At 45.0% G+C, this 22306-nt stretch overlaps 1 protein-coding gene across 1 annotated transcript; it reads left to right on the top strand.

The window, feature by feature from the left end:
* The first annotated feature begins 278 nt into the window (after positions 1 to 278).
* Positions 279 to 10305, top strand: Vrtn (vertebrae development associated). The gene is made up of 2 exons (XM_003472415.2): positions 279 to 589; positions 6613 to 10305. Exon 2 carries the CDS (start codon positions 6614 to 6616, stop codon positions 8726 to 8728), a length of 2115 nt encoding a protein of 704 aa, XP_003472463.1. The 5' UTR covers positions 279 to 589; position 6613; the 3' UTR covers positions 8729 to 10305.
* The last annotated feature ends 12001 nt before the right edge of the window (positions 10306 to 22306 follow it).

Raw genomic sequence — 22306 nt, 5'->3', positions numbered from 1 at the left:
TCTCCCCTTCAACTTCAAGTGTGGGGGAGAGGAGCAGGGAGCCTGTGTAATTGGAGGGGGTTGCTTGGGGTGTCCTGCCTTTCCAGATCCTGTCCAAGAGGTGTGTGTGAGGCCAGCATGCAAAGTCCGCAGATCAGCCTCACTGTCTGCCCTGCATTCCCTGCGTGCAGCTGGCAGCAGTCCCGTACGCTTTGCATCGCACCTCCAGGAAGAGCCATGCTCCAGAGAACTGCACCTGAGCCCCATCAGCAATTGTCTACTTAAGGGCCAGAGGCTTCCCGTGCAGCCTCCCGTGCGCCTCGCTGCCCTGGTTCTAGTGGTCGAGCTTCGTGGCTCGGCAGTGGGTGTAGGCTCTCTGGGAAGCTGCTTTTTCTCAGCAGTTTTGAGGAAGCCAGAAGTGGGGCATTTTCCTACTCACACCTCTCTGGCCTCTGCAGGGAAGAGGAAGGAATGGGACAGGGTGGAGCCCAGGTCGACGTTAGAGGAGGCCTAGGAGGTTAGGGTGGGGAGAGGCGGGGCTTGTGCCGCAGGAAGTGTGGTGTAACTGGACGTTGAGCCGAGTACACTTGAAACCGCAGCATCCATACAGGCAAGTTCATCCTACCTTCTTGGGCCTCAGTTTCCCTCTCTATAAAACGACTCGGTTCCTTTTCAGTGCGCAGAATCCTGGATGAGGGGATTTTAGGGCAATGGAATTACACTGCTTAGGAGAGGAGATTGGGGGCAGATTGCTAGGGTTTTGTTCTGTTTTTTTGGTGATGGAGGTACTGGGAATTGAACCAGGCCTTCTACATTGAGCACAGTCTCAGGCCGTTTTTAATTTGGAAATAGGTCTTTGCTAAGTTGCCCAGGCTGGGCCTGAATTTGTGATCCTCCTACTTCAGTCTCTCCAGAGTGCTGGAATTACAGGTGTGCACTGCCATGACACTTGGTTTTGTAGCTTTTAATAGCTGGGTAACTCCTGAACCTCCCTTTCTACAGGTGTGAAGTAGGTCATGATGCGAGGGATTGGGGCAGGTGTGATGCAGTTCACATGGAGGGAAAGGGAAGCCACATAGAAACAAAATTACCCCTGAAATGCAAATGCTCACCCCCACGGAAGGTCACAGACATTTTTAATTACCCGAGGGAGCAAGAAAATAGACTCCGTTGAGTGGAAGAATCTTTGCCTACATAATTTGAATCTGCTGCTCCCTCCTGGTTTTTTTCCCTGAGATTTCGATTGAATTATCGGAGTTAAGTGTTACAGTGAGCAATCAGTAAATGGTAGTTGTTTTCCTAATTTTATTTTTTGGGGTTTCTGACGGCACACATTTATATGTCACTATATAACAGTGTTTAACAAGTGACGTCGTGTAAGAAAAAAAATACCACCCTGTTTGTTGGGATGACTGTCAGAAGGAAAAAACATTTTGTGAGAAGTTTATTCCTCAAGGTTTAATTTTCTTATTGCATATGTAGAGGGTTCTCTTTCCTAACGACTGATTTAAAAAGCTTATCTCCTGAGTCCAAAGAACAGTAATAAGGTTGTTTTTTTGGTGCAGTTCAGGTTGGCCTTGAACTCACTTTGTAGTCAAGTGGCTATCTTCCTGCCTCAGCCTCTCCTGAGGGCTGCGATTACAGATGTGTGCCATCACGCTTGGTGAGGCAAGTTTCTTAAAAAGTAAAGTGCAAAAAAATGAACAGAATAACCCGAATCAAGGCTAGATAATGTAGTACAAGGACAATTTGGTGAAAGGTTATACCAGATTTGTTTGGTTTTGGTGTTTTTTTTTGTTTTGTTTTTCTGAGAGAGTCTATGTAGCCCAGACTGGTCATGAACTTGCAACGATCCTCCTGCTACAGCCTCCCAAGTGTTGGGACAGGCAGGTATCACCTGGCCCACCTGGATCTGTTGTTATAACAGACATATTTTTAAGGAAACCTGTAGGAGAGAAATTTTACCCAAGGTTGATTCTGATTTCCAGTGTTATAGCAATGCCTGGAATCTCAGCACTTGGAAGGCAGGGACAGGAAGATTGCCTCAAGTTCAAAGCCAGACTGAACTAGATAGCAAGACCCTGTCTCCAAAAAAATAGAGCTTGCCTTTATGATTACCAAGTGTAATTCTGATAAGTATTTCCTTGCTGCTTTCAGGTTTTTTTTTTTTTTTTTTTTCCCCAATTTTACTAACTCACAGTACCCAGTCAAAAAATGTGAAAGGGCTGTTGGGACTTGAACCCAGTGCTGTCTATGTACATTAGGCAAGTGCTCCTATCTTTTTTCGGGGGAGGGGGTACCAGGAATCCAACTCTAGACCCTGTGCTTGCCAGGCAGGAACTGTGCCACTGAGCTCTATCCCCCCGCCCAAGTGCTCTTGTCTTTTGGACTTTTGAGACAGGGGCTAGTTGTTTAGCTTAGCCTAGCCTGGCTTTAATCTTGTGATCCTTCTGCTTTAGCGCCTTGAGTGCTGGGATTATGGGCCCATGCTACCATGCCCAGCCCAAACACGGCCCTTTTAGTATACAGCCAATGAGCTGAAAAATGTACACACCTAAATACAATGTTTACACCTAAGGTCCTAAGGCTAATCTAAAGAAATGTACAGGCATTCCTCATTTAATGGTTGAATGATGTGCCTTCCAGTAGGCTGTTTTTGTTTTTTTGTTTTTGTCTTGTTTTGAGATCGGGTCTTGATCTGCAGTTCAGGTTAGCTTTGGTCTCACTTTGCAGCACAGACCTCTCTTGAAATTGCAATGGTCTTCTGCCCTTAGTCTCCTGATGCGGGGATTACAGGTGTGCACCACCAAACTCGGGTTAGGCTGTTAATTAATTGGTTGCTAAATGAGGAATTGTATATGGTATATACACTACTCAGAATGAAGCAATGGCCAAAAGAAACTCCAACTTGATGACTCTGATTTTATTTGCATAACTCTTAAAAGCAGTACTGTAATGCCTAACAGACATAAAACTACAGCCCTGTGCTGACAGCACAATCAGCAACAATTGCTGTACTGTAGAAACCACCCACAGGCCGCACTGCTGTGCACCCTCCTGCATCATAAGTTGGAACAGCCCTCAACCAGCAGGCTGTTCCATATCTGTATTGAACTCTGCGTACAAAGACCTAAGAAACCAGAAAGGATAATCTTTCTAATTTAAAAGCAGTCCAGCCAGGTGTGGTGGTGCACACCTGTAACCCCAGCACTCAGGGGGCTGAGGCAGGAGGATCGTTGTGAATTCTAGCGAGACCAGTCTGAGCTACAAAGTGAATTCAAGGCCAGCCTGAACTGTATTGCAAGACCCTGTCTCAAAAAGACGAAATAAATAAAAGCAGTGCCAATAGAGGAATGCCACTCTGCTTTGCAGCTGAACATTGAAATTAGATGATTAGTTTGTGCTGAAAGAGGCTGAGGGTTGAAACCCGAGGAGATGAATGCCCGGCAGCTGAAGGAACATTTGCTTTTAGTTACTAGTTTGGGGGCTTTGTACAAATTAGGCTGTCTCAATTGCCTCAGTTTCTCCCCCTATGAATTAGAGATAGTGGTAGGGCCTATCTTCAGGTCTGGCTGTCAGGGTTAGAACCGCGCACGTAAATAGTACACAGTCACTAAGTCCTAGTTGTTATAGGCTTTTGCTGCCCTTTTGAAAAGATTGTCTTTGTTCCAGGACATTTTTGGTTTCAAAATCTCTTTTTGCTCTTAAAATCTGAAGACCTTGAAGAGCTTCTGTTTATAGGTTGTATCTCTCAGTGCATTCTCTATTTAAAAGTAAAATTGAAGGGGAAAAAAATTTAAATGGACTAGAGATGTTTAGTAGAGTGCTCGCCTGGCAATTATGAGGTCCTAGTTTGATTCTCAGCCCCTCCAACCTGTCCCCCCAAAAAAGAGCAAGAGAATTTTAAAACATTAAAATAAACAGTAGCAAATCATCATTGTTATAAAAATAACTTTTAGAATGCAAAAAAGTAGTGGGAATTCACTATTTTATATTTCCCCCCAAATATCTCTGCTCAATCTGTTTTGTTAGCATAACTTTGGTGGAAATACATGAAGAAAATTCAACTTTGCCCACATTTGTAGATGGAAGAAGAATGGGTGTTTTGATGGCTTTTTTTTTGTTTTGTTTTGATAACCACATCAAAACCTGAGAAGCTGTAGTTTTGCTAAGACTTAGTTATAACACAGCATATGAAAGCATTTCTATGAACTTAGTTTGCCATGTTAGAATTTGTTAGTCTGTACAATACTACAGATCTTTTACGAAGTGCACGATGTTTTGTTTTTGTTCCTTGTCTTTTTTTTTGGTGCCGGGGAATCGAACTCACAATGATGTTTTCTTTTTGAGACAGAGTCTCACTATGAGTTCAGGCTGGCCTTGAAGTCACTATATAGCCCAGGTTGGCCTCAGACTCACAGCAATCCCTTGCCTCAGTCTCCCCAGTACTGGGTTTACAGGTGTGCACCATCATACCTGGCCAAAGTACACAATTTTGCAATGTCACTCCTTGGTTATTTGAAAAATACCGTTTATTGAACGATACAGTTCTTTAATGGAAATACTGACAATTTCATGATAGAGTATAAAAATAGCATTAATAAATATCACCACTGATCTCATTAGAATAGTCTATAGGAGGGCTGGCTGCTTAGCTCGCTGGCACAGCACCTGCCTGGCAAGTGCATGGTCCTGAGCTCAATTCCCAGAACCTCCCCCCGCAAAGTCTCTAGGTGGGGAACTGCCAAGCTTATTGTAGTAGATGCAGATTTTCTAAGAATTTGTGTGTGTGTGTGTGGGGGGGAGTGTCTGACCTCAAGTGCTCCTCCTGCCTCAACCTCCTGAGTAGCTAGGATTATTGGTGTGCACCACTGTGCTGGCTTTACAATTCAAATTTTCAAAGCAAGGTTCAGAATCTTTCACTGAAGTGGGAAGCTTACCTTATTGTTTTGTCCCCCCCCACCCCCCGAAAATCAGTGGCAAAGTTTTATTTGAAAAAAGTGAAGTGAGCTTGCAGATCAAGTTTGGGCCAAGTAAAAGATGAAAGAACACTCTGGAGAAGGTGGGGTGGGCTATCGGGAGGCAAGCCATGATAGCCACTTCATTCATTTGTGAGATAATGTCTGCTGAGCATATCTGAGTCTATATGACTAGTATCTGTCAGTCTTTAAAAATGGAAAGGAAGCCAGACATGGTGACACATGCCTGTAATGCCAGCACTCGGGAAGCTGAGGCAGGAGAATCACAGTGAGTTTGAGGCCAGCCTGGGTTATAAAGTGAATTCAGCCTGAACTGCACAGTGAAACCCTGTCACAAAAAAGCAAAAATGGTATTCCATGCTATGACTATACTAATTCATTACAAAGCTCAGTGGTGCAACTGAGATGTTCCTCACACTCAGTATGCAGCAGAAGTGTTCCGGGACCACCCTCCATTTGGTCACTCCCAGTAAGAAAAGATAGGCCTTTAAGGGTCATGGTTTAATAAAACTTATCTTTACTGCTTCACTGGAGGACATTCTTAAGTGAAGCTAGTCTTAAATTCTTTTCAGTTTGAAGGGCATAGTAGTAAAGAACATAATATTTCTAGCATAGTTTGATGTCATTGCCTTGATCATGCTAAGATAACACAGTTTTATTCACACAAGAATACAGTGGAAAAAAGGACAAAGAATAGCTTCCTACTTGAAAATAGTTTAACTTGCAAGCTATCAGAATACCTTAATACTTTCAGAATCAGTATTTTAGGGAGAGGGAGACCAATTTTGGCCTTATATGACTGTAATTTTTTTCCCTGTAGCAGTAGGGATTTTGGGGGGGAGCACTGAGGACCAAACTCATGACCTTGTACTTGCCAGGAAGGTGCTTGTGCCACTGAGCTAAATCCCTGGCAGTGTAGAGATTGAACCCAGGGCTTTTGCACTGAGCTACCACCCCAGCCATTTTTTTTTTAAATTAAATTGAGACAGTTTCATTAAGTCCTTAAATTGCCCAGGTTGGGCTTGAATTTGTGATCCTTTACCTCGGCCTCCCAGAATACTAGAGTACTGGGATTACACAAGTGTGCCACAATGCCCAGTTTTTGTCTTGTCTTTTTTCTTTTTTGAGAGTCTTGCCGTGTACTCACAATGTAGCCCAGGATGGCGTTGAATTTGCAGCCGTCTTCTGCCTCAGCCTCCTGAGTGCCAGGATTACTGTGTGCCACTACACCCTAGCCTTCCCATTTTAAGTCTTTAATAAAGCTCAGAGAGGTACAACTTTTATGTCTAAGAATGCGTGTGTGTGTATATTTCTATATCTCCATCTGTTACTGTAACTTAGTTATGAATGTAACAACTCCGTAAAATAGATTATTATCACCCCCATTTTACGGAAAAGATAGTATGGAAGTAGGCTGAGTGGCTTACCCGAGGTGGCCAAGCTGAGTCCCAGAAACTACACTTTTCCCTAGTTCCACTGAGTGACTAAACAAACCCAAGAGGCCGTTAGCTGCCATCTGCTATGGGGAAAGGGCGCAGCTGGATGTTGTCTGTAGAGAGAAGGTGCTGGAATGCTTGCTTAGAGCACCATCCTGGTGGTGCTCTATGCATGCAGGCACCTTGTCCTCACCTCTGCTGTGTCCTTTGCCTTACAGGATGACTTCTCGGGACCAGCTGGTGGAGCAGGTGCTGAGGGAGCTGCAGGAGGCAGTGGAGTCCGAGGGCCTGGAGGGTCTTGTTAGTGCTGCGCTGGAGGCCAAGCAGGTCCTGTCCTCCTTCGCCCTCCCCACCTGCCGCAAGGGGAGTCCTGGGGTCCAGGTGCTGGAGGTGGACTCTGTGGCCTTGAGCCTGTATCCCGAGGATGCTCCTCGCAACATGCTGCCGCTGGTGTGCCAGGGCGGGGGCAGCCTGCTGTTTGAGGCAGCCAGCCTGCTATTGTGGGGCGACCCAGGCCTCAGCCTGGAGCTGCGGGCGCGCACCGTGGTGGAGATGCTGCTGCACAGACACTATTACCTCCAGGGCATGATTGACTCTAAGGTGATGCTGCAGGCCGTGCGCTACTCCCTGTGCTCTGAAGAGTCCCCTGAGATGACCAACCTGCCGTCGGCCACACTGGAGGCCATCTTCGATGCGGATGTCAAGGCTACCTGCTTCCCCAGCAGCTTCTCCAACGTGTGGCACCTGTACGCCCTGGCCTCTGTCCTGCAGCGCAACATCTACTCCATCTACCCCATGCGCAACCTCAAGATCCGACCCTACTTTAACCGTGTCATACGGCCCCGGCGCTGTGACCACATGCCCTCCACGCTGCACATCATGTGGGCAGGCCAGCCCCTCACCAGCCACCTCTTCCGCCACCAGTACTTCGCCCCCGTGGTGGGGCTGGAGGAGGTGGAGGCTGATGATGCCCCCAGCCTGCCCCCCACTCCTCCAGCCCTTGTATCGCTGCCTCCACCAGCTAAGACCCTGGAGCTGCTCAACCGGGAACCTGGCCTCAGCTACTCCCACCTCTGTGAGCGCTACAGCGTCACCAAGAGCACCTTCTACCGCTGGCGGCGGCAGTCCCAGGAGCACCGGCAGAAGGTGGCCGCCCGCTTCTCGGCCAAGCACTTCCTGCAGGACAGCTTCCACCGAGGGGGCGTTGTGCCACTGCAGCAGTTCCTCCAGAGGTTCCCCGAGATCTCTCGCTCCACCTACTATGCCTGGAAGCATGAGCTGCTGGGCTCCGCTGCCTGCCCAGCCCCAGCCCCCAAGGAGGCAGCGGCCATAGAGCTGGAGAAGCTGCCAGGAGAGAAGGCTGCAGAGGGGCTGGGCCACGCCCCACTGGCGCCCACAAACCCTGGAATGGTCTTGATGCAACGGGCCAAGTTATACCTGGAGCATTGCATCTCCCTGAACACACTGGTGCCCTACCGCTGCTTCAAACGCAGGTTCCCTGGCATCTCAAGGTCTACCTACTACAATTGGCGGCGAAAGGCCCTCCGGAGGAACCCCAGCTTCAAGCCACCTCCCGCTCTTGCAGCTGCTCCCCAGCCAGCATCTGTGGGGGGAGTGGTCCTGCTCCCTTTGAAGGGCGAGGTAGAAGAGCAGGCAGAGGAAGCCACAGGTGGTGGGCTCCCCACACCCCCGGAGCTCCTGCCACGGAGGGTGCCTCTCTCCCGTTGGCAGAGGCGCCTACGCAGGGCCGCCCGCAAGCAGGTGCTGAGTGGGCATCTGCCCTTCTGTCGCTTCCGCCTCCGCTACCCTAGTCTGTCACCCTCCACTTTTTGGGCCTGGAAGAGCCGTGCCTGGGGCTGGCCCAGAGGCCTGTCCAAACTCCGGAGGCTGTCCTCCTCCTTTGGCAAACAGGAGCAGGAGGCCCAGGAGAAAGAGGCTGGCAGGAACGGGACAACTGTGATGATCCCACCTGTAGGGACCTTACCAGTGGGGACTTCTCTAGGAAATGATTCTACAAAGACCCAGGGAGGTCCTTCTAGAGAGAAGGCCCTGCCAGAGGGGGCTGCAGCCGAGGGTCAGCCCCACAGTGGGGCTCTATCAAGCCATCCTGTAGTGGCAGCTGCAGGTGACAGGGATGGCCAGGTGTTGATGATGGACATGCTCACCAACACAAAGTTCAAGGCCCAGGCCAAGCTGTTCCTGCAGAAACGCTTCCAGTCCAAGAGCTTCCCCTCCTACAAGGAGTTCAGTGCCCTCTTCCCGCTCACCGCTCGCTCCACCTACTACATGTGGAAGCGTGCGCTCTATGAAGGCCTCACCCTGGTGGACGGCTGACATGGAGATGCCCAAGGGGCAGAGAGGAAGGGGATCAGTTGCAAAAGCGATAGGGAACTGCCTTGTCCCCTGGCGTGGCCAAAATGCCCTCTGCTCTGGTTCCCACAGTGTCTACACTGATTGCAAGGGCATATTTGTGTTATTTCCTGGCTCCCGGGTGGAGAGAGCCAGAAACCAGCCATCTGGTCTTCTGTTGAAAGCTACAGCAGCACAGATGTTCTCTTTGGTTGTTGGCTGGTCACATTTTATTGTTGAGTTTTAGTTTTTGTTTTGATTTAAGTGGGTTGACTGGGCCCCCTCGCTGGTGCTGGAAGCTGTGTATTTGTGTGGGGTATGGAGTTTGGCAAGTGAAAGAGGCTTTCCGCTTTTCTTGGGAAAGAGAGGCATAAAGTGTGATTATCTGTCTTATAGGGCAGACATGTCTTCAGTGTCTCTGGGGGGAGGCACCCCCTTTTCCCAAAGGAACTGGAGAACTGAATGTGGATTCCATCCGTGGCTTCTGCCTTGTGTCCCCAATGCAGAAGGTGCCAGACTCAGCTTGAGTGGCAGCAGGGATGCATAGAAAGTGCCAGAGATGGCCTCCAAGGGAAGGCGCGAGGATACTTGAGGTTACTGAGGGGCCAGCCTGTCCCCTGGAGGAACAGGGGTGAAAGGAAGGTCTGATCATTGCCAGGGAACCCCCATGGGCCTCTGCTAGCTGGCGGGCCCTGGGTACCCTGCTTTTCTGTTGAGACTCCTCTCAAATCCCAAGCCACGTTTTCAGTGAAGGACTACTTATGGCCAGGAAGATAGGGTACCGAATTTGCATTGTCCAAGGTTAAAGTTGGAAAACCCAAGAAATAAAGTGATGCGGTACCCACAGCCCTTGGTCTCTGGTGTTTGTTCATCTTCCTCTTTGACTTAATGGGATTGAGTGACTGTTTCTGTCTCATGAGGGTACAGGCTCAGGACCTTGGAGGCTGGAAGAACCTACTTTGGAGCTCTGCCTTGAATCAATGATAGTTGGAGCTTTTTCAGCCAAGGGTGGGTTTTGGCTGCCTGGAAAGAGTCTTCCCTTCTCCCTTAAGCACACCCTGTAGAGCAGGTCTCTCCCAACTGCTCAGTGTTGGCCTGGCCTTGGGAGAGACCTGGTCTACAGGATGTGCTCAAGTGAGGAGCTTTCTACTTGGTCTTTTTTTTTTTTTTTTTTTTTTTTTTTTAGTCGAGACCGGGGATCAAACTCACAACCACATACTTGCAAGGCAAGTCCTTATGCCCCTGAGCTAAATCCCCAGCCCCTTCTACTTGGTCTTTGCCATGTGGCAGGAGGGACTGGGACTGGGCCTAGTCTGCCTAATTAATCCCCTTCCTAGATATTTCTCATAAGACTATTTTTCCCCCTATCCTTGCAGCTACCTTGTAACTTGAGCTCTTGTGGTGCTGGAAGGCCACTCAAAGGATCCCATTGCATCCTGGAAAAGCCCAGAATGATCTTACTGACACTTGAATTTCCCATGGCCCTTAGCACAAAATTGCAACTAATGATATACCTCCCCCCTGTTCAGTCCTGACTGACTTTTTTTTTTTTTTTTTTTTTTCTGATACCAGGAATTGAACTCATGACCTCGTGCTTGCCAGGCAGGTGCTTTATTTCTTCTATTCCTGGATCCCTTTACCCAGACTGGCCTTTCATCTCATTGTTTCCCGCCTCCCCTCTGGTATAAAGCACAGGGCGTTTTGGATGTGTGTCTGTCTCATACGCTGGATAGTTCTGAGGGCTCCAGTGAAGCCCTATCACCAAGCCAACCTCTTAAGATTTTTTAGGATATCAAGAATTGAAGTTATCACCTTTTATTTGCTATATCCCTGGCCCTCCTCTCAAAGGGATGTTCCTGTCTAGTCTGTGATAGCAGCCTGTAGCCAGCAGATGGCAGTGTATTGCAGCAAAAGGAAATCTAGAAAGCTTCCCGGTGGGCACAACCCAGCTGGGTTGTTGCTTTGGCCCTCAAAGCGTGGTCCCCCCTCTTCTTGAGACTATCCTACTGATTCCTACTTCATACAAGGGAGAGGGAGCAAATGTATTGGGGTAATTCATCTAACCTTGTTTTACTTTTCACCCTCAAAGATGGGGTTACATTTGTTTCGCGCCTGTGATAGGTGCACTGTGCAAAGTAAAGAGTTCCATGGGTTTCTGCTAGCACTAAATATTGTAGAGAATATTCTAGAACACTCAACTTTCTGGCTAGTTCAATTAATAACAGTGTGGTGTCCAGCTAGAGAACCCCTGGAGTCCAGTTGCTGCTTTTCAAGATTTGCTCAGCCTTATTCTCAAGGTTAACACTACTATTCAAAGGCAGGAAGTTCTTTTGTTGGAGACCAGAAGTGGGGCCTAAGCCTCCTGCAAAAATTTTAGCTTCTGTTAGAAAAAATAAAAATGTCAATATTTATTGATTTGAGAAAGGTTTGTATAAGTAGGATTAAATTACTTTTGTGCAGAAAAACTGTTGCCTTTATAATCTTCTTAGAAAGGCAGGGATATCTTAGCTGTGACCATATTTACTAAGAATGTTTCATGCTGATTTTCAGGTTGATGTTTGTTGTATTTTCTGTCTTAGGTGCAGGTATAGAAAGACATTTCAGTGAAATAAATAGTCTGAGTAAAAGAGGAAAACAACATGTGAGATTAGCTTTAATATTGTTTTTCCAACAGTCTGCAACTGGGTAACGATTAGCTCTAAATGTTTGAAATATAAATCGGATGAAATGTGTGTGTGTGTGTGTGTATATATATATATATATATATATATATATATATTTTTTTTTGCTTATCTTTATAATTGCCCCTGCAGGAAAGGGCCTGTATTTTGGTGGAGGTCATTTTATCTACTACTGTTTATGAGATTGGTCCTTAAATATTTTCCTGGAGCCCAGCACTCAGGTCACTAGCATTGCTGGCAGCTCTTGGGCCCTCAACACCCAGCTTGTACCCCCTCAAATGCACCTTCTGGATGACTCACTAGTGCCTTAGCCTCAGCAGCTGCCACTGTGGCTCATCCTCCAGTCCCCACTGGCCCACTCTATTTGTCACTCTGGTTGCTGCAACATCCTGTAATCAGTTGAACTGGCCAGGAAGCTGAGTGTTCTAGAATGTTCCTCCCACATCTCCATCCGAGCAGACCCTAGGAACATTGCAGACCAAACAAGATTGCACACCTCTGGGGTAGCACAGAAAGAGATTTAAAAAAAAAAATTGGGGGCTGGGAATTTAGCTCAGCGGCATAAGCGCCTACCTTGCAAGCAGGCTGTCGTGAGTTCGATCCCCGGTACCGATAAAAAGGAAAAAAGACCAAAGAAATATTTTTTTTTTTTGGTGGTACTCAGTACTGAACCTAGGGTCTGCACACCCCAAAGAGCTCCATCCTCAGGGCCTTTAAAAACTGTTTTTGAGGCTGGTCTGATGGCGGTGGGTTATCAGAACTTAATAATAACATTAGTGTCACTAAAGTTGGAATACCATCCCCCCACTGCTAAATTTGACTGTCTTAAAAAAAAAATCTGTTTTTGAGACAAGATCTTGATAAGTTGCTAAGTTTCCCAGGCTGGTTTCCTCAAACTTTCTATCTTCCTGCTTCAGCCCCCAGAGCACTTGGTTTATACACACGTGCCTCCACCTCCGTCAGGAAGAGAATTTGATTTTGTCCAGCTCATCCCTATCCTGTTCCTGAGCACAGATCCTATCAGATCAGGCCGGTCATACCTCTGGTCACTGTCAGCCTGAGTCTGGTCCAGTCATCTGCGGCCAAGGCGCTGGTCAGCCTTGGCTGCAAAGGGAGCTGGGAGATACAATAGACTGACCTCTGTCTGGTGGGAGCCTGTGCTGTAAAGGGAGACGATAGTCATCTGGGCTCTTGTGTTTTCCAAGGCTTCAGTTTATAGGCAGGTGTAGCATGACACAATGTGATAGGAAACGCACCCAGTTATGAGTCCTGGATGCTGTGCCTCCCCCCAATCTTCTGATGTGATTTTTTCCCTTCCCCACCCCTGGCCAGTGACACCCAGGTTACCTGTAGGGTGCCACTGGCCAATTCCTAAGTGTCCCATTGCTACTTTATCCCATGGAAGAGGAGGGGGAAGCTTTTAGGGAGATGAGAAACAGCAGAAAGTAGATTTAATGGTTTAAAAAATTTTTTCCGTGGAAAATGACTTTGAAAATAGCATGAAATCTGCTTAACTCTAGTAGCTGTTCGGTGCTAGGCAGAGAGAGCCGGGGGCATGGAGGGAAGCCAGGAGGAGGCTGGGAGGCAGCTGCTGTGACTCACTCTCTGCCTGGGCACCCACCGGGCTGGCAGAAGGCAGGAAGGGCCACAGGATGCCCTCCCCAGCGGGTCCAGACAGCAGCCCCAGCTCTAGGAGAGGGAGGAGGTAAGGAGCACTCAGCCACGTTGGGGTCCCTCCCCTGCCTGGCTCAGAGGGGTGCTTCTGCTGTTCTGTGGCTTGTGCTAGTGGCAGTTCCTAGGTGCCCTGACTTTGGGCAGAGTTACCTGTTGCCACTGAGGTCAGTGAGCCTCCAGGACAAATGATGGTGCTCACCAGGTCCGCTGATCCTTAGAGCTCACTTTCTAGGGGACAGGTGGGGACTGGTAACTTTGGGATTCTCAGCTCTTCATTTATTCACTCCAGTCACATTTGTCAAGGCCCAGAGCTGAAGGAGAGGGAAGGGTGATGTTTACTAAGACCCAGGCTCCCTGGAATTGTTTCTAAACATTGACTAAATAGCCGGTTCTTGGGGCCAGGGTTATAGCTCAGCAGCATAAGCTCCTGGAGCCTGGCAAGCACAAGGTCCTGAGTTTGATTACTGTACCCAAAACAAAAGCAAACCAAAAAAGCACAACTGGTTCTTATTCCTGTCTTTATTCAGTATTTTAGAGAATAATCACACTTCATTTTATTAGATCAAGACAACCCTTAGCTGGGTGTGGTGGGGCATACCTGTCATCCTAGCACCTTGGGGGCCGGGGTGGGAGGTCTGGGTCCCACCTAGGCAGCTTAGTAAATTAGCCCCTGTCTCAAAAACAAAATGGGATGGGATATAGCTCAAAAAGGAATGGGCATGGTAGGGCATTTGCCCAGCTTGTGGAAAGGTCCTAGATTCAGTCCCGCTATAGGAACAAAACAAAACAACTGAGTGGGGGGAAACAGCTGGGGAGGAAGGACCTGACCACTTGAGTGGGGAGCTGGAGAAGCCCCAGGAGGGTGGATTTTGATGTAGCCATTTGGTCTGATATTTTGAAACCATTCAGAATGTCAGCTTCCTGCTGGGTATGGTGGCATACACCTGTGATCCTACTGCAAGTTTGAGACCAGTCTGGGCTACATAGTGAGAACCTTTCTCAAAAGGCCAAAATAAATAAATAAATAAATAAAAAATAAAAAAGTCAGCTTCCTGAAAATGACGGTCCTACATTGGTAGTGGGGAATTGACCACAATGAAGTATTTATACTACAGAGACTGGCAAATCATAATCTGCCAGACATGTCAGAGCCACCAGATGGAAGACTACACTCCATCTTTACGTTGCCAATGCTCCCAAAGTCACGTCACCCATGTGGAGGCCTGACCCCATCTCATCACCTTGTCCCTGTTCCCATACCCCTTCACTGTTCTCATCCTCACCCCAAATAGTCTCCATGTGGGTCACTGTCACTTTGGAGATATACCTCTCAACCGAAGGAACACATGGGACTTGTCCCTCTACCCAGGTGGCAGGTGCTCAAAAATATTTACTGGGTTAAGAAATGAACAAGTTTCCTCCTGGGTCCTGTTTAGGGATCCAATAGGGGTTGTCACAGAGAGATGGTCAGCAGGGTGAGAAGGAGCCCAGTGCTGGCCTGCTCTTGGCCCAACTAGATAAGGAAGAGGAAGAGGAGAAAAGTCCTCATTGGCCTGTAAGCTGCAGAACTGGATGGAAATGAGCCAATCCATCAGGTCCTCGATGGATTTAGCAATTAAAAACAAAGCATTACCCAATTTGAATTTCAGAGAGACATAAATATTTAGTATAAGTATGTTCTATGCAATGTTTGGGATATATTAAACAATTATTCATCGTTTGCCAGAACTTCGAATGTAGTGTAAGTGTGTTTTCTCCTTGGGGAGCTGTGGTGTACTGAGGTGCACTCTCTGAGACTCTGGTTTCATAACTTTCCCTCCCTCCCAGAGATACTGTTGTCTCTGGGCTGCAAGAGGATGGTAGTTGACCCTTCACTCTTTCCCACCAGCTCCCATATTGTTTTTTTAATCTTTTTGAGACACGGTCTCACTATGCAGGTTCAGGCTGGCCTTGAGCTCACTTTGTAGCCCAAGCTGGTCTCGAACTCACAGTGATTCTCCTGCCTCAGCCTCCCGAGTGCTGGAATCACAGGCGTGCGCCACCATGCCTGGCTTCCCGCTCCATCTTTGTCCCATGCATCTTCCCACTCCATCTTTGTCCCATGCATCCTGAGCGATGCTGGGCAGTTTGAGCGTGGCCACTCTGGACAGCTGTCTATCGTCTGAGGCCCGTGTGAAGCAGCTCTGGACCTCACCTTAGCTGCACATTCCAACCACCTAGATACTGTTTCTTTTTCACCTAGACATTTTTAAACTAGCTTTTGTCAGTCCACCTGCGGACCAACTCTGCCCGGTTTCATTAACCTGTATGACTTCACTTTCTAAATATAGAATCCTTTACCCCCTGCTTCCATCATCACATATTAGATTTCTGTGTACACTCACTTAATCTTCGCCACAAATATTCTAGCCACCTCCCCTACTTTTTTAGGCACAGTCCTGGGGCTTGAACCCGGAGCCACATACATGCTAGGCAAGCATTCTCCCACGGAGCTGTACCTCCTGCCCTCCAGCCCCTTCTGATCTATTCTTCATGGTGCAACTAGAAAGACAATTTTTTCTTTTTGGTCTTTTTCATTTTTTATCAGTATTGGGGATCGAACTCACGACTGCCTGCTTGCAAGGCAGGCACTTATGCCACTGAGCTAAATCCCCCAGCCCCTTCTATAGTATTTTTTATGGGCCTTGGACAATTTCCAAATAAGCCATTTCCCTTGTTTAAAGCCCTTCAAGTTTATTTCTCTTAAGAAAAAGACCAAAGCAATCACTTTACAGTGGGGAAACCTGGCAGCTGCTAACAAAAATGCTAAGCAATTACTGTTGATCCTCTGAGCAACATGACTGCTGTGGAACTTTTGCAAGAAATTTGCAATCTTGATTGAATCCTTAAAAAACATGAGATGAACTGAAATCAAGAGCTATCGAGCATCATAACTGGCCAGTGCTCTTCCGAGGTGTCAGGTTCATGCTGGACAGAGCTGAGGAACTGTCACGGGGTGGAGGAGCCTAAGGACAGGCAACAACTTGGCACAGCGTGGCCCTGGATTCCATGCACACTGAAAGAAAGATATTAGGGGAAACTGATAAGCTGTGAATAAGCATTATAGCTTAGTTAATAGTATCATACCATTATTTCCTGCTTATGATCATTTTACTATACTTCTGTGAGTTGTTAACATTAGGGGAAATTAGGTAGAGGGTTTATGGGAATTCTCTTACTATTTTTCTAACTTGTGTGTAGGCTTAAAATTATTTCAATGGGCCAGAGATTTAGCTCAGTGATGTAAGTGCCTGCTTTGCAATTGGGAGGTCATGAGGTCTATCCCTAGTACCGGGAAAAAAAAAAAAAAAATTCAAAACCAACATTGAGCACTTGGGGGTTTAGCTCAGTGGCACAAGCGCCTGCTTAGCAAGCGTGAGGTTGTGAGTTCAATCTCCAGTACCAAAAAAAAAAAAAAATAATAATAATAATAAATAAAAAATAAAAACAAGCAAAGAAAACCCCCCCAAAAATCAGACATTGGAAAAGAAAATCTTACACATGGCTAGAAGGTCTGTTCTGCCTACCTAGTTGCTGCCTACTCCTTTCCACATCTCCAATTCCTTCTAGCACAGCCACACAAATCTTTTACCTACTCTGGTCATCTGGAGTTTTATTGAGAACCACAGATCAAAACCCAACATTTTGACTTAGCACCACTGGCCAACATAGTCCTTGGCACATAGTAGGTGCTCAACTATTAATTGAATGCATAGTCAAAAAATTCAGTGAGAAGGTAGATAGAAACAAGCCACAGACAATGTATAGGTCTTAGCCATTAATATTAATGATACTAGTAATATAAAAAATAAAACAAGGAAGTGGTATCATTAGTGTTAATTCAGTTTGATGAGGAGGAGGGAGGTAAGATGAGAGGTCTCTGGGGCGAACCGTGGAAAGCATAGATTAAAGATGAGGAAATAAGGAGCGGCAAGGCTCTTTTTCTGATTAGATCCAAGTGGACTCAGCTCTGGCTCCTCAGGATCCCTAGCGCTTGGGAGTGCAGAGAGGATTGGGTTGCCATGGGACGGTCCAGCAAGCCTTGTAGTAAGGGCCCAGGGCCAATTGAGAGGCTGGTCTTTCCCAAGCCAAATGGTTATTACTCTTAGCTGGGCAAAGTCCTGCTTCCTTCTTTCCAAGGGGCACTGAGCTTGGGGCACTTGAGGAGCCTGAGGTGGACCCTACTGTTGAGAACTGATCTGCTGTGTGCCTTTGGACAGTCATTTCAGCTCTCTGGTCTGATGTTCCCTACTCAGGAGGTGGGTAAATAGTAATCACCCTGCTTTCAGTTGGAGCTTATTGGGAAGATCAAAGAGAAAAACTTTGGGATATCTTTCAGGAGCTGGAAAGCCTGGGCATTTACTCTGTCCTTAAATTGGGTCCAGTGGTCCCATCCTTTACTTTTCTACTGTAAATTTGTACTTTAGCACAATAGTAGCCAGCTGTACATTTCAGAACACTTCCCTGAGGGATACAGGAAGCAATCTATGTGTTCACCCACTTGCTATGATGTGTGCATGTGTATAAAAGTGAGCTTTTTATTCCCCTTATGGGCCACATATCTGTGTTTTGTTTATTCCAGCATCACAGAGGGTCAACAGACCCACGTCACTCTAGGATTTGTTTTAAAAAGTTTTCTTTTGATTTTTTTAGTAGAAGGAAACTAATTCAGTACAAAGGCACATGAAAAACTAGATTTACTAGTTTTGGAGGAGGTCAGAAGTGAATCATCCAGTTATTCATGAATAATGAAGATGATATGTTATGCTAAAATACATGCTTTTGAGCTGGGGATGTGGCTCAGTGGTAAAGTTCTTGCCTTGAATGCACAAGGTTCTGGGTTCAATCCCTACCACCACAAAAACCAAAACAATAAACAAAAAATAAAAAGAAACGCTTTCATAACAGAAGAGTCGTGTGGCTGGATGATGATGATGATGATGACTTTGACATTGGCCATGTGAGCAAAAGTTCTTGTGTTATTGTGAAATGCAGCAAGAATTGACTAATAACCATTGTTGCCCCCTGATTGACATGTTTTTGAAATTTTGTTGTAGTTTTTGTCTTCTTTTATTGGTGCTGGGGACTGAACTCACTACTGCGTACTTGGCTTGCAAGGCAGGCACTTATGCTGTTGAGCTATATCCCTAGCCTCCCCCTTCCCATTCCCCTCCCTCCCCCCTCCTTTTCCTTTTATCCTTGAAATAAAAAGGATTTGAAAAAAAAAATTGATTGATACAGATCCAGGGAATGCAGATTTCCTTGATTCAGCTGACAAATGAAATAGCAATATGAGAACATATTTGATTAGTTGAAATGTTGTAAAATGGACACACAACCAAAAGGAACAATCCAATGTTAGAACTAGATCTAAAAGCCAGGTGTGGGGATTTAGCTCAGCGGTGTAAGCACCTGCCTTGCAAGCAAGCAAGCAGTAGTGAGTTTGATCCCTGGTACCAATTAAAGAAAAAAAAAAGCCAGGTGTGGTAGCACACTGCTGTAATCCCAGCACCTGGGAGGCTGAGGCAGGTGGATTGTTGCAAGTTTGAGACCAGCATGGGTTACAAAGTGAGCCCAAGGCCAGCCTGAACCGCATAGTAAGACCCTGTCTCCAAAAAAAGTAAAGAAGTAGGTCTAAGAATCAGTAAAGACTTGGGCAGGGAAGAAGTATACCACAGAATGTCAACACTGCCATTCAGTGTTGGAAATTGTAATAGACAAAATGCTACAAGATGCTATGAAATACATAAAGGCTGAAATGCAAATAAAATGTTACATATGCACCAATAATCATATTAAATATGTATTTATTATGACACCTCACTAGCTGAACTGAAAGCATTCATAGGTCTGCTGTACTTTGCAGGGATTTCTCATGGTGATTACAGGAATGTAAAAGATTTCTTGAAATGCGATGGGTCAAAATATGGTATACAAAGGCTTCCAAAACTAACATACAGTTTTAACATAATCCCAATCAAAATACTAACATTGATCATTACAGAAATTGAAAAAAATTTCTAAAATTCATACAGAACCAGAAGAGACCCAGGATTGCAAAAGTAAGTATTGCCAAAGTAATCAGAGTATAGCAGGAGGGATCACAATCCCAGATTTGAAGTTACCCTACAAAGCTACAGTGATGAAAGCAACGTGACTTTGGAGGATGAGGCAGAGGGGATTGCTTCAAGTTTGAGACCAGCCCGGACTACATAGTGAGACCTTATCTCAAAAAAAAAAAGAAAACAGCATGGTGCTGGCACAACGCTGATCAATGGAACAGAAAAGATGTGGAAACAATCTCAGGCACATTCAGTTATTTTCTCTTTGACAAAGGGGCCAAAAATATACACTGGAGGAAAGATAGTCTCTTTAGCAAATGGTGCTAGGAAAACTGGCTGTCTATATGCAGAAGACTAAATCTAGATAAATTCACAATGTACTAAAATAAAATAAAAATAGATCAAAGATCTAAATGTTAAAACAGAAACACTTAACTTGCTGGAAGATAAAATATGCAAAACTTTTGAAGTTATAGGCATAGGTAAAGATTCTTTTGAACAAAGTTCAATTGCATAAGATATGGTACCAAGAGTCAACAAGTAGCCTCATATCAAATTAAAAACCTTCTGCATAGCAAAGGAAATAACCAACAAAGTGAAGAGACAACCTACAGGATAGGAAAGAGGAACTTCAGTGGTGCAATTGATCATCACACAGCACTTACACGGAATGGGAAAGAAATTCTGCCAGCTGTTCCTCAGACAAAGGACTTATATATAAAATATATAAAGGACTAATCCCCCAAATAAAACAGCCAATTAAAAGTGGGCAAGTGAAATGAATAGGTAATTCTCAGAAAAAGAACAAGTGGCCAGTAGATACATGAAGAAATGTTCAAATTCACTAGTCATTAGAGAAATGCAAATTAAGACAGCACTGAGATTGCATCTTACCCCAGAAAGAACGGCCATCATGAAGAAATGAAATGAGCTGGAGATTTAACTCAGTGGTGTAAGGACCTGCCTGGAAAGCATGAGGTCGTGAGTTTGATCCCTGGTACCAAAAAAGTAAAAAATAAATAATGAGATACTAATGAGACTTTAGGGGGGAAAAGGAACACTTTTACATTGTTGGTGGTCATGCAGACTAGCACAACCACTATGGAAGAGTGTGGAGATTTCTCAGATAACTAAAACTTGAAATTCCATTTGATCTAGTTATTTGCTTTTTTGATATCTTCCCCCCCAAAAGTTAGGGATATCCCAATACAATGATACATGCATACTCATGTTTATAGCAGCACAAGTCATAATAGCTAAATCTTGGACACAGCCTATGGGTCCATCAACAGATAAATGCATAAAGAAATGTGGTATTTACACACAGTGGAGTACCATTCTGCCATAAAGAAGGATAAATGAGGTATTTGTAGAAAAATGGATGAACCTTAAGAGCATAATAGTAAATATGGTAAATCAGACCCACAAGCTTAAATATCACATGGTTTCTCTTATATGAGAAACCTAAAATATAAATAAAGCGCAAAATAAAGGATAGATAATTGGAAATAGGGAGAGAGATCTTTCTCAAATGAGATCAAGAGATGAAGGGAGGGGGCAGGAAGGAGAGGGAAAGGGGATGGAAAAGCAATTAATATTTGTTATGTATGCGCACCATCTCCTCTCAAGGAGTATAATCAAATGTGAATTAATAAAAATTAAAAACCAAAAAGAAAAAAATCATGACTATACCAACAGGCAGTGGGTTGGGAGTGGGGCTCAAAATGTACCTCCATGCAAAGGCCCTGGTTTCAATCCCTAAAATCAAAAAACAAAAAATGAACCCCTTCAAAACACAAGACAAAACAAAAAAGCAACATAACAAAAACTCATACAAAAACTCCAATCAGATTCAGCCACATCCACTTGGGTGGCTATAATAAAAATGTTTTCATAAAATAACCTATGTTGAGAAATTGGAAGCCTTGTACATTGCTGGTGGAAAGCAAAATGATGCAGCTACTGGGACATTTATTTGGTGGCTCCCCAAAAACTTAACAGAATTATTGCATGGCCCGACAGTCTAATCCTAGATGAGTATCTCACAGAACTGAAATATACTCAGACAGGCATTTGCATGCAAATGTTCATAGCATCATTAATCACGGTTGCCAGCAGGTGAGACAAGCTAAGTGCCCATCAACAAATTAATGGAGATATAAATGCGATATATTCATATAATGAAATATTAATAAAAAGTGATACAACATAATTTTTAGCCAGACTCAAAAGGATAAACAGTATATGATACTGCTTATAATTTAGGCAAACTCTAGAGACAGAAAGTAGCTGAAAGTTACCCAGAGCCAAGGAAGAAGATTCATTGTTTAATGACTACAAACTTTTGCATGGGTTGGTGAAAAAATTTTAGAAATAGTAATGATAGTTATGCAAGATTGTAAGTCCAGTTACTGGCATTGAATTCATGACCTTATGCTTTCTAGGAAGGATCTGTGCCACTGGCCCTGATTGATTGGTTTTTTGAGACAAGGTCTTACTATGTAGTTTAGGCTGGCCTTGAACTTACTATGTAGCCCAGGCTGGCTTTGAACTCATGGTATGATCCTCCTGCCTCAGCCTCTTGAGTGCTGAGATTACAGGTATGCACCATCATTTCTAGCTTAAACTGTGCATTTTATTTTATTTTAATTTTGAAAAAAATTTTAAAGAAAAAAAACAAAACAGAAAAAGGGTAGAAATAATACATAATTTAAAAAAAAACAGTAAGAAATCACTAGTTGATAAATTACATATTGTCCTCTTAGAAATAGTTGCTCAAGTTACAAAAGTGAAGCATACAAAGTGGACATTCAAACAGCGAGACTGCAAACAGTTCTGTTCAATGATCCAACAAAAATTTAGTAATATGATTATCAATCTACACACTTAAACATACATGCAGTTATATCCTTTAGAGCACTTTCTTTTCCTCTCTTTTTTACAGTAGCAATTACACATTTTGGGTAATTATTTTTACATTTTTTTTTTTTTGGTCTTTTTCCTTTTTATTGGTACTGGGGATCGAACTCACAACTGCCTGCTTGCAAGGCAGGTGCTTATGCCGCTGAGCTAAATCCCCAGCCCCTTGTTTTTACATTTTTTATTAC

This window comes from Cavia porcellus, unplaced genomic scaffold, assembly GCF_034190915.1.
Source record: "Cavia porcellus strain 051 isolate PalLab524CR breed Dunkin Hartley unplaced genomic scaffold, mCavPor4.1 scaffold_31, whole genome shotgun sequence".
Classification (NCBI taxonomy): Eukaryota; Metazoa; Chordata; class Mammalia; order Rodentia; family Caviidae; genus Cavia; species Cavia porcellus.
The sequence above is the reverse complement of the archived record's forward strand: the minus strand, read 5'-3'. Positions and strand labels throughout refer to the sequence as shown.

Excerpts from the sequence above, each read along its gene's own strand:
- Vrtn (XM_003472415.2), top strand. The coding sequence starts at position 6,614 with ATGACTTCTCGGGACCAGCTGGTGGAGCAGGTGCTGAGGGAGCTGCAG.